Source organism: Crinia signifera, chromosome 12 (genome assembly GCF_055691185.1).
Source record: "Crinia signifera chromosome 12, ASM5569118v1, whole genome shotgun sequence".
Taxonomy (NCBI): Eukaryota; Metazoa; Chordata; class Amphibia; order Anura; family Myobatrachidae; genus Crinia; species Crinia signifera.
Window position 1 is genome coordinate 7,733,132 of NC_139228.1, and position 13,054 is coordinate 7,746,185.

Here is a 13,054-nt window from a genome sequence, read left to right on the forward strand (position 1 = left end):
CATAGAGGTGCGTGTGGTGGCACACTGAGACATGGAGGTGCGTGTGACGGCACACTGAGACATAGAGGTGCGTGTGATGACACACTGAGACATAGAGGTGCGTGTGATGACACACTGAGACATAGAGATGCGTGAGACAGCACACTGAGACATAGAGGTGCGTGTGACGGCACACTGAGACATATAGGTGCGTGTGACGGCACACTGAGACATAGAGGTGCGTGTGACGGCACACCGAGACATAGAGGTGCGTGTGACGGCACACTGAGACATAGAGGTGCGTGTGACGGCACACTGAGACATAGAGGTGCGTGTGACGGCACACTGAGACATAGAGGTGCGTGTGACTGGCAATATGGCTGCTCGGTATTAGCTGTGCTTGGTGTAACCTGCTCCTGGTTTGTGCTGTGATTAAGAGACGCTGCAGGAAGATCCCGGCACTGTTATCACATGTTCCTGTGTCTCAGCCTCTGTGTCTGTACACAGCAGGGACCATTGCTCATTGTGACGGTATTATTAGTTATATGCTATATTATGTCTCTGGGATAATTAGGATGACGTCCTGGCTGTTAGTAAAGTAGAACTTCTAGAACAAGAGGAAGAGACGTATGTGAGGGGTGATCGGCCGTGTAAGGAAGAGGAAATCCCTACAGATATCAGCGCAGGTGAGTGACACACTGACTGCAGGAAGGAGTCACATGTCCTGTGTATACACTTCCTAGAGATCTCCCGTATTCTACACCCACCTCTGTCTAAAGGAGTCCTGCTCTCTACTATCAGTCTGATAAAGATTTTTATTTGATTTCCAGCAGATGGTGACAAACACATGAAAATCTTATACGGACAGCTCCTTTCATCTACAGGTTTTGAAATAGGAGATAGAAACATCAAACAAGATTTTCTAGGAGAAAACCAAGACCCCCTAAATACACAGCCATTACTGCTCAGTGCAGATCGTTCACCGGATCCCACTATTCGTGGGACATATCCACATGGTAAAGAAGGTACAGTTACATATAATACAGCTTACACAGGGGACACGATTATTCCGTGTGCTGAGAACAGGCAGCGGTTTACAGCTACATTGTCTCATTTTGCGCAGCTCAGAAGTCGCACGGGGGACAGACCGTTTCCTTGTTCTGAGTGTGGGAAAAGCTTTAAGTACAAATCGGGTCTTGTAGAACATAAGAAAACCCACACAGGGGAGAGACCCTTTCCTTGTACTGAGTGTGGGAAAAGTTTTACGCAAAAATGGAAACTGGTCGTACATCTCAGAAGGCATACAGGTGAGAAACCCTTTCCGTGTTCTGAATGCGGGAAACGTTTTACACTGAAATCATGTCTCGTCATACATCACAGAATGCACACAGGGGAGAAGTTATTCCTATGTTGTGAGTGCGGGAAGAGTTTTACCATGAAATCAAATCTTGTCATACATCAGAGAAGTCACACAGGGGAGAAACCTTATCAGTGTTCTGAGTGCGGGAAATGTTTTACGCAGAAATCCAAACTTGTCATCCACTACAGAACGCATACAGGGGAGAAACCTTATCAGTGTTCTGAGTGCGGGAAATATTTTACGCAGAAAGCCAAACTTGTCATCCACTACAGAACGCACACAGGGGAGAGACCCTTTCCGTGTTCGGAGTGCGGGAAACATTTTTCAAAGAAATCAAGTCTGGTGAGACACCAAGGAACTCACACAAGACAGAGACCCTTTCCTGGGCTCTGAGTGAAAAACAGGAAGTGGGAGGTTTGCGAGAGATCTCTCTCTCTTTTTTTTTAAAAGCAGCAATCATTTCCACAGCAAAATCAATCTGGTTTTGCAGTTTAAATAATTGCTGATTTAAAAAAACAAACAAAAAAACCCCCAGCAGTCTCACATAATCTTTCACTTCCGGATTCTCGCATCCTATTATCTTTTCCCCAAGATCGGAGCCATCGCACAGGACAAATGGACATAAAGAGGCGCTGTAATACTCTAATGATAGATGTGAGATTATGGGCCTTATTCTAGTTTACTCTTTCTGACAAAATCCTTCTTAGATGGACAAAACCATATGCACTGCAGGGGGGGCAGATGTAAAACGTGCAGATATAATTAGATTTGGGTGAGTTATTTTGTTTCTGTGCAGGGAAAATACTGACTGCTTTATTTTTACACTGCAATATAGATTTTACTTTGAAGTAAAACCCCACCCAAATCTAACTCTATCTACACAAGTAACATCTGCCCCACCTGCAGTGCACATGATTTTGTCAGAAAGAGTGAACCAGAATAACCCCCTATGTGTAATTTGTTCTGTAGTTTCTTACTGTCTCACTCATTGGTTATAGTGCTTCTAACGGTGCATACACACTATACAATATATCGTTAAAAATATGTACGATATCATTAAGGCTACATCGTACATATCGCCTAGTGTGTATGTGAATGATGTCCTCCGTGGAGTAATATTTTACCTGTATCATCATAGACTGCATGTACCGAGCGGAGGCCGGGGGCCGTGATATTGTCATTATCGTTCAATGTGTTGTTTGCCCGGGAGTTCAAGGTACTCCGCTAACGATATCGCTGAAGGAGCATACGATATAGTGTGTACCAAACTTAATATGTCCAAATGCAATGTTGTGATGCCATGTGGCTGCAGTGGTACTAACGCTCCCATTATACCGTATCTGTAGCTTAGTGAGTCAGTTTGTGCCTGGGGGGGGGGGGGGACACGACGACATGGGGCTGGACTTTCCTCTCTGGGCGTAGCCTAGGTACTCATGTATATTTTGAGATGTGTACATGGCAAGGGCGTAACTACCATAGGTGCAAGGGGTGCAGCTGCTATGGGGCCCAGAGCTGAAGGGGCCCCATCTTTGCTGTGTAAGTAATATGTTTTACATACATTTATCACCATCAGTTGCTAAATAGGGGGCCATACAAACGTTTGCTATGGGGCCTACTAATATCTTGGCACGCTGTGCCCTGTAGCTGGACAGCAGACCTCACACTGTGCGCATGCTTAGATGTGGTAAGGTCTGGCCTGGGACTATACTTTTGAAAAGGAAATATGTGAAAACCACAGCGCTGTAATATAAGTAAGACTGAATCTGTAATTATTACTACAAACAGCACCTGATATAATCAATGGGAAAGACGGCGGCAAGGGTTAAATTGGTCCGGAACACACAGTGAGGCCAGCCACTTGTACAGTACTAAAGCAATTGGAATTTGGAGCTCACGGACGGGCAGCCAATCAGGAGTGGCTGCTCCTGATTGGCTGCCAGGCCACAGGCAAAGGCACTACGCTGCTGACTGCCCACCCTGGCTAACATGAGTTGCGAGGAGGTGGTGGTGTGGTCCCGGCAGGTATCGGCGGCCTGCTTCTCGCCAGTGCACCCCACCCCAGTACAGAACTCCAGGCTCAGGCTGCAGCTTGGAAGAACCTGCCGAGTACGACACCCGTTACCCGAGTCCCGGCGGGGGGGACTCAGCGCCGCAGCCGCCCACTCAGCCTAGTGATGAGCATCCCTCCTGCTTCCACAGCGTACATGGCCAGGGACTGACGCTAAGCTGGACTGCTGGGCAAGACAAGGTAGGCAGTAGCAGCACCCAGCATGTGTGCGGGTGGGAGTGGGTGGCTCCCGGCAAACGTATTCCCGGGGAGGGGCCTGCCGAAGGGGAGGGGGGGCGTTGTGCTCCCGGCAATCAAATTTACAGGGGGGGCCCAGGTAATTGGTTTGCCCAGAGGCCCTCACTAATGCTAAGACGGCCCTGGATATAATCATGGCCATATTGGTACTTTATAGCTGTCACACTTCAATAATAAGCTGGAAAGCTGTTCTAACGAGTGGTTGGTAACACCAGGATCCTGGAATCTGTGTTTTCCATGGGAATAAAAATCAAATCTTCAACTTGTTCAATGGCTCAGAATTATTGGGCCTAATTCACACCGGATCTCTAGAGTGAAGTCCTGCCATGTGCAAGACTGCAAATTGCTTAGCACGCCTTTCAGAAATTAGCTAGATCGGCCATTAGCTGCAACTCTATTTGGAACCTGCTCACCATGTAATGATTCCCCAGTGTGTGCAGTGTGTGCGTAGCCCAGGACTTACTCAGCGGCTGTGATAGAATCAGGCTGATCGGGGGCGGAGCTGATGTCACATGACTTCCCCTCACACACCTGGGCACGCCTGCATTATACCTGACACTCCCAGATAACAGCCGCTCCCCATGTAATGATTCCCCAGTGTGTGCGTAGCCCAGGACTTACTCAGCGGCTGTGATAGAATCAGGCTGATCGGGGGCGGAGCTGATGTCACATGACTTCCCCTCACACACCTGGCCATGCCTGCGTATTCCCTGACACTCCCAGATAACAGCCGCTCACCATGTAATGATTCCCCAGTGTATGCAGTGTGTGCGTAGCCCAGGACTTACTCAGTGGCTGTGATAGATTCAGGCTGATCGGGGGCGGAGCTGACATCACATGACTTCCCCTCACACACCTGGCCACGCCTGCGTATTCCCTGACACTCCCAGATAACAGCCGCTCACATGTAATGATTCCCCAGTGTGCGTAGCCCAGGACTTACTCAGCGGCTGTGATAGAATCAGGCTGATCGGGGGCGGAGCTGACATCACATGACTTCCCCTCACACACCTGGCCACGCCTGCATATTCCCTGACACTTCCAGATAACAGCCGCTCACCATGTAATGATTCCCAGTGTGCCCAGTGTGTGCGTAGCCCAGGACTTACTCAGCGGCTGTGATAGAATCAGGCTGATCGGTGGCAAAGCTGAGGTCACATGACTTCCCCTCATACACCTGGCCACGCCTGCATATTCCCTGACACTCCCAGATAACAGCCGCTCACCATGTAATGATTCCCCAGTGTGTGCAGTCTGTGCGTAGCCCAGGACTTACTCAGCGGCTGTGATAGAATCAGGCTGATTGGGGGCGGAGCTGATGTCACATGACTTCCCCTCACACACCTGACCACACCTACGTATTACCTGACACTCCCAGATAACAGCTGCTCACCATGTAATGATTCCCCAGTGTGTGTGTAGCCCTGGACTTACTCAGCGGCTGTGATAGAATCAGGCTGATGGGGGGCGGAGCTGACGTCACATGACTTCCTCTTATACACCTGGCCACGCCTGCGTATTACCTGACACTCCCAGATAACAGCCGCTCACCATGTAATGATTCCCCAGTGTGTGCAGTGTGTGTGTAGCCCAGGACTTACTCAGCGGCTGTGATAGAATCAGGCTGATCGGGGGCGGAGCTGACGTCACATGACTTCCTCTCATACACCTGGCCACGCCTGCGTATTACCTGACACTCCCAGATAACAGCCGCTCACCATGTAATGATTCCCCAGTGTGTGCAGTGTGTGTGTAGCCCAGGACTTACTCAGCGGCTGTAATAGAATCAGGCTGATCGGGGGCGGAGCTGACGTCACATGACTTCCCCTCACACACCTGGCCACACCTGCGTATTCCCTGACACTCCCAGATAACAGCCGCTCACCATGTAATGATTCCCAGTGTGTGCGTAGCCCAGGACTTACTCAGCGGCTGTGATAGAATCAGGCTGATCGGGGGCGGAGCTGATGTCACATGACTTCCCCTCACACACCTGGCCACGCCTGTGTATTCCCTGACACTCCCAGATAACAGCCGCTCACCATGTAATGATTCCCCAGTGTGTGCAGTGTGTGTGTAGCCCAGGACTTACTCAGCGGCTGTGATAGAATCAGGCTGATCGGGGGCGGAGCTGACATCACATGACTTCCCCTCACACACCTGGCCACGCCTGCATATTCCCTGACACTCCCAGATAACAGCCGCTCACCATGTAATGATTCCCCAGTGTGTGCAGTCTGTGCGTAGCCCAGGACTTACTCAGCGGCTGTGATAGAATCAGGCTGATTGGGGGCGGAGCTGATGTCACATGACTTCCCCTCACACACCTGACCACACCTACGTATTACCTGACACTCCCAGATAACAGCTGCTCACCATGTAATGATTCCCCAGTGTGTGCAGTGTGTGTGTAGCCCTGGACTTACTCAGCGGCTGTGATAGAATCAGGCTGATGGGGGGCGGAGCTGACGTCACATGACTTCCTCTCATACACCTGGCCACGCCTGCGTATTACCTGACACTCCCAGATAACAGCCGCTCACCATGTAATGATTCCCCAGTGTGTGCAGTGTGTGTGTAGCCCAGGACTTACTCAGCGGCTGTGATAGAATCAGGCTGATCGGGGGCGGAGCTGACGTCACATGACTTCCTCTCATACACCTGGCCACGCCTGCGTATTACCTGACACTCCCAGATAACAGCCGCTCACCATGTAATGATTCCCCAGTGTGTGCAGTGTGTGTGTAGCCCAGGACTTACTCAGCGGCTGTGATAGAATCAGGCTGATCGGGGGCGGAGCTGACGTCACATGACTTCCCCTCACACACCTGGCCACACCTGCGTATTCCCTGACACTCCCAGATAACAGCCGCTCACCATGTAATGATTCCCAGTGTGTGCGTAGCCCAGGACTTACTCAGCGGCTGTGATAGAATCAGGCTGATCGGGGGCGGAGCTGATGTCACATGACTTCCCCTCACACACCTGGCCACGCCTGTGTATTCCCTGACACTCCCAGATAACAGCCGCTCACCATGTAATGATTCCCCAGTGTGTGCAGTGTGTGTGTAGCCCAGGACTTACTCAGCGGCTGTGATAGAATCAGGCTGATCGGGGGCGGAGCTGACATCACATGACTTCCCCTCACACACCTGGCCACGCCTGCATATTCCCTGACACTCCCAGATAACAGCCGCTCACCATGTAATGATTCCCCAGTGTGTGCAGTGTGTGCGTAGCCCAGGACTTACTCAGCGGCTGTGATAGAATCAGGCTGATCGGGGGCGGAGCTGATGTCACATGACTTTCCCTCATACACCTGGCCACGCCTGTGTATTACCTGACACTCCCAGATAACAGCCGCTCACCATGTAATGATTCCCAGTGTGCAGTGTGTGCGTAGCCCAGGACTTACTAAGCGGCTGTGATAGAATCAGGCTGATCGGGGGCGGAGCTGATGTCACATGACTTCCCCTCACACACCTGGCCATGCCTGCGTATTCCCTGACACTCCCAGATAACAGCCGCTCACCATGTAATGATTCCCAGTGTGCCCAGTGTGTGCGTAGCCCAGGACTTACTCAGTGGCTGTGATAGAATCAGGCTGATCGGGGGCGGAGCTGACGTCACATGACTTCCCCTCACACACCTGTCCACGCCTGCGTATTCCCTAACACTCCCAGATAACAGCCGCTCCCCATGTAATGATTCCCCAGTGTGTGCAGTGTGTGTGTAGCCCAGGACTTACTCAGCAGCTGTGATAGAATCAGGCTGATCAGGGGCGGAGCTGACATCACATGACTTCCCCTCACACACCTGGCCACGCCTGCGTATTACCTGACACTCCCAGATAACAGCCGCTCCCCATGTAATGATTCCCCAGTGTGTGCGTAGCCCAGGACTTACTAAGCGGCTGTGATAGAATCAGGCTGATCGGGGGCGGAGCTGATGTCACATGACTTCCCCTCACACACCTGGCCACGCCTGCGTATTCCCTGACACTCCCAGATAACAGCTGCTCACCATGTAATGATTCCCAGTGTGCCCAGTGTGTGTGTAGCCCAGGACTTACTCAGCGGCTGTGATAGTATCAGGCTGATCGGGGGTGGAGCTGACGTCACATGACTTCCCCTCACACACCTGGCCACGCCTGCGTATTCCCTCACACTGCCAGATAACAGCCGCTCCCCATGTAATGATTCCCCAGTGTGTGCAGTGTGTGTGTAGCCCAGGACTTACTCAGCAGCTGTGATAGAATCAGGCTGATCAGGGGCGGAGCTGACATCACATGACTTCCCCTCACACACCTGGCCACGCCTGCGTATTACCTGACACTCCCAGATAACAGCCGCTCCCCATGTATTGATTCCCCAGTGTGTGCAGTGTGTGCGTAGCCCAGGACTTACTAAGCGGCTGTGATAGAATCAGGCTGATCGGGGGCGGAGCTTGTGTCACATGACTTCCCCTCACACACCTGGCCACGCCTGCGTATTCCCTGACACTCCCAGATAACAGCCGCTCACCATGTAATGATTCCCAGTGTGTGCGTAGCCCAGGACTTACTCAGCGGCTGTGATAGAATCAGGCTGATCGGGGGCGGAGCTGATGTCACATGACTTCCCCTCACACACCTGGCCATGCCTGCGTATTCCCTGACACTCCCAGATAACAGCCGCTCACCATGTAATGATTCCCAGTGTGCCCAGTGTGTGCGTAGCCCAGGACTTACTCAGCGGCTGTGATAGAATCAGGCTGATCGGGGGCGGAGCTGACGTCACATGACTTCCCCTCACACACCTGTCCACGCCTGCGTATTCCCTGACACTGCCAGATAACAGCCGCTCCCCATGTAATGATTCCCCAGTGTGTGCAGTGTGTGTGTAGCCCAGGACTTACTCAGCAGCTGTGATAGAATCAGGCTGATCAGGGGCGGAGCTGACATCACATGACTTCCCCTCACACACCTGGCCACGCCTGCGTATTACCTGACACTCCCAGATAACAGCCGCTCCCCATGTAATGATTCCCCAGTGTGTGCGTAGCCCAGGACTTACTAAGCGGCTGTGATAGAATCAGGCTGATCGGGGGCGGAGCTGATGTCACATGACTTCCCCTCACACACCTGGCCACGCCTGCGTATTCCCTGACACTCCCAGATAACAGCTGCTCACCATGTAATGATTCCCAGTGTGTGCGTAGCCCAGGACTTACTCAGCGGCTGTGATAGAATCAGGCTGATCGGGGGTGGAGCTGACGTCACATGACTTCCCCTCACACACCTGGCCACGCCTGAGTATTCCCTGACACTCCCAGATAACAGCTGCTCCCCATGTAATGATTCCCCAGTGTGTGCAGTGTGTGTGTAGCCCAGGACTTACTCAGCAGCTGTGATAGAATCAGGCTGATCAGGGGCGGAGCTGACATCACATGACTTCCCCTCACACACCTGGCCACGCCTGCGTATTACCTGACACTCCCAGATAACAGCCGCTCCCCATGTAATGATTCCCCAGTGTGTGCGTAGCCCAGGACTTACTAAGCGGCTGTGATAGAATCAGGCTGATCGGGGGCGGAGCTGATGTCACATGACTTCCCCTCACACACCTGGCCACGCCTGCGTATTCCCTGACACTCCCAGATAACAGCCGCTCACCATGTAATGATTCCCAGTGTGTGCGTAGCCCAGGACTTACTCAGCGGCTGTGATAGAATCAGGCTGATCGGGGGCGGAGCTGATGTCACATGACTTCCCCTCACACACCTGGCCATGCCTGTGTATTCCCTGACACTCCCAGATAACAGCCGCTCCCCATGTAATGATTCCCCAGTGTGTGCAGTCTGTGCGTAGCCCAGGACTTACTCAGCGGCTGTGATAGAATCATGCTGATCGGGGGCGGAGCTGATGTCACATGACTTCCCCTCACACACCTGGCCACGCCTGCGTATTCCCTGACACTCCCAGATAACAGCCGCTCCCCATGTAATGATTCCCCAATGTGTGCAGTCTGTGCGTAGCCCAGGACTTACTCAGCGGCTGCGATTAGAATCAGGCTGATCGGGGGCGGAGCTGACGTCACATGACTTCCCCTCACACACCTGGGCACGCCTGCATTATACCTGACACTCCCAGATAACAGCCGCTTCCCATGTAATGATTCCCCAGTGTGTGCAGTCTGTGCGTAGCCCAGGACTTACTCAGTGGCTGTGATAGAATTAGGCTGATCGGGGGCGGAGCTGATGTCACATGACTTCCCCTCACACACCTGGCCACACTTGCGTATTACCTGACACTCCCAGATAACAGCCGCTCACCATGTAATGATTCCCCAGTGTGTGTGTATCCCAGGACTTACTAAGCGGCTGTGATAGAATCAGGCTGATCGGGGGCGGAGCTGACATCACATGACTTCCCCTCACACACCTGGCCACGCCTGCATATTCCCTGACACTCCCAGATAACAGCCGCTCACCATGTAATGATTCCCCAGTGTGTGCAGTGTGTGCGTAGCCCAGGACTTACTCAGCGGCTGTGATAGAATCAGGCTGATCGGGGGCGGAGCTGATGTCACATGACTTTCCCTCATACACCTGGCCACGCCTGTGTATTACCTGACACTCCCAGATAACAGCCGCTCACCATGTAATGATTCCCAGTGTGCAGTGTGTGCGTAGCCCAGGACTTACTAAGCGGCTGTGATAGAATCAGGCTGATCGGGGGCGGAGCTGATGTCACATGACTTCCCCTCACACACCTGGCCATGCCTGCGTATTCCCTGACACTCCCAGATAACAGCCGCTCACCATGTAATGATTCCCAGTGTGCCCAGTGTGTGCGTAGCCCAGGACTTACTCAGCGGCTGTGATAGAATCAGGCTGATCGGGGGCGGAGCTGACGTCACATGACTTCCCCTCACACACCTGTCCACGCCTGCGTATTCCCTGACACTCCCAGATAACAGCCGCTCCCCATGTAATGATTCCCCAGTGTGTGCAGTGTGTGTGTAGCCCAGGACTTACTCAGCAGCTGTGATAGAATCAGGCTGATCAGGGGCGGAGCTGACATCACATGACTTCCCCTCACACACCTGGCCACGCCTGCGTATTACCTGACACTCCCAGATAACAGCCGCTCCCCATGTAATGATTCCCCAGTGTGTGCGTAGCCCAGGACTTACTAAGCGGCTGTGATAGAATCAGGCTGATCGGGGGCGGAGCTGATGTCACATGACTTCCCCTCACACACCTGGCCACGCCTGCGTATTCCCTGACACTCCCAGATAACAGCTGCTCACCATGTAATGATTCCCAGTGTGCCCAGTGTGTGCGTAGCCCAGGACTTACTCAGCGGCTGTGATAGAATCAGGCTGATCGGGGGTGGAGCTGACATCACATGACTTCCCCTCACACACCTGGCCACGCCTGCGTATTCCCTGACACTCCCAGATAACAGCCGCTCCCCATGTAATGATTCCCCAGTGTGTGCAGTGTGTGTGTAGCCCAGGACTTACTCAGCAGCTGTGATAGAATCAGGCTGATCAGGGGCGGAGCTGACATCACATGACTTCCCCTCACACACCTGGCCACGCCTGCGTATTACCTGACACTCCCAGATAACAGCCGCTCCCCATGTAATGATTCCCCAGTGTGTGCAGTGTGTGCGTAGCCCAGGACTTACTAAGCGGCTGTGATAGAATCAGGCTGATCGGGGGCGGAGCTGATGTCACATGACTTCCCCTCACACACCTGGCCACGCCTGTGTATTCCCTGACACTCCCAGATAACAGCCGCTCACCATGTAATGATTCCCAGTGTGCCCAGTGTGTGCGTAGCCCAGGACTTACTCAGTGGCTGTGATAGAATCAGGCTGATCGGGGGCGGAGCTGATGTCACATGACTTCCCCTCACACACCTGGCCACGCCTGTGTATTCCCTGACACTCCCAGATAACAGCCGCTCCCCATGTAATGATTCCCCAGTGTGTGCAGTCTGTGCGTAGCCCAGGACTTACTCAGCGGCTGTGATAGAATCATGCTGATCGGGGGCGGAGCTGATGTCACATGACTTCCCCTCACACACCTGGCCACGCCTGCGTATTCCCTGACACTCCCAGATAACAGCCGCTCCCCATGTAATGATTCCCCAATGTGTGCAGTCTGTGCGTAGCCCAGGACTTACTCAGCGGCTGTGATAGAATCAGGCTGATCGGGGGCGGAGCTGATGTCACATGACTTCCCCTCACACACCTGGCCACGCCTGTGTATTCCCTGACACTCCCAGATAACAGCCGCTCACCATGTAATGATTCCCCAGTGTGTGCAGTCTGTGCGTAGCCCAGGACTTACTCAGCAGCTGCGATTAGAATCAGGCTGATCGGGGGCGGAGCTGATGTCACATGACTTCCCCTCACACACCTGGGCATGCCTGCATTATACCTGACACTCCCAGATAACAGCCGCTCACCATGTAATGATTCCCCAGTGTGTGCAGTCTGTGCATAGCCCAGGACTTACTCAGCGGCTGCGATTAGAATCAGGCTGATCGGGGGCGGAGCTGACGTCACATGACTTCCCCTCACACACCTGGGCACGCCTGCATTATACCTGACACTCCCAGATAACAGCCGCTCCCCATGTAATGATTCCCCAGTGTGTGCAGTCTGTGCGTAGCCCAGGACTTACTCAGCGGCTGTGATAGAATCAGGCTGATCGGGGGTGGAGCTGACATCACATGACTTCCCCTCACACACCTGACCACGCCTGCGTATTCCCTGACACTCCCAGATAACAGCCGCTCACATGTAATGATTCCCCAGTGTGTGCAGTCTGTGCGTAGCCCAGGACTTACTCAGCAGCTGCGATTAGAATCAGGCTGATCGGGGGCGGAGCTGATGTCACATGACTTCCCCTCACACACCTGGGCATGCCTGCATTATACCTGACACTCCTAGATAACAGCCGCTCACATGTAATGATTCCCCAGTTTGCGTAGCCCAGGACTTACTCAGCGGCTGTGATAGAATCAGGCTGATCGGGGGCGAAGCTGACTTCACATGACTTCCCCTCACACACCTGGCCACGCCTGCATTATACCTGACACTCCCAGATAACAGCCGCTCCCCATGTAATGATTCCCCAGTGTGTGCAGTCTGTGCGTAGCCCAGGACTTACTCAGCGGCTGTGATAGAATCAGGCTGATCGGGGGGCGGAGCTGATGTCACATGACTTCCCCTCACACGGCTGGGGACGCCTGTGTATTCCCTGACACTCCCAGATAACAGCCGCTCACCATGTAATGATTCCCCAGTGTGTGCAGTCTGTGCGTAGCCCAGGACTTACTCAGCGGCTGTGATAGAATCAGGCTGATCGGGGGTGGAGCTGATGTCACATGACTTCCCCTCACACACCTGGCCA

General features: G+C 53.0%; 1 protein-coding gene across 1 annotated transcript in view; it reads left to right on the forward strand.

The window, feature by feature from the left end:
* LOC146050291 (uncharacterized) overlaps positions 1-13,054 on the forward strand; it is an 87,826-nt gene that overhangs the window by 51,387 nt on the left and 23,385 nt on the right. The window contains exons 17-18 of the mRNA XM_083167221.1: positions 554-665; positions 810-1,676. Coding sequence (XP_083023347.1) covers positions 554-665; positions 810-1,676 — 979 coding nt within the window. The remainder of the gene's footprint in view (positions 1-553; positions 666-809; positions 1,677-13,054) is intronic.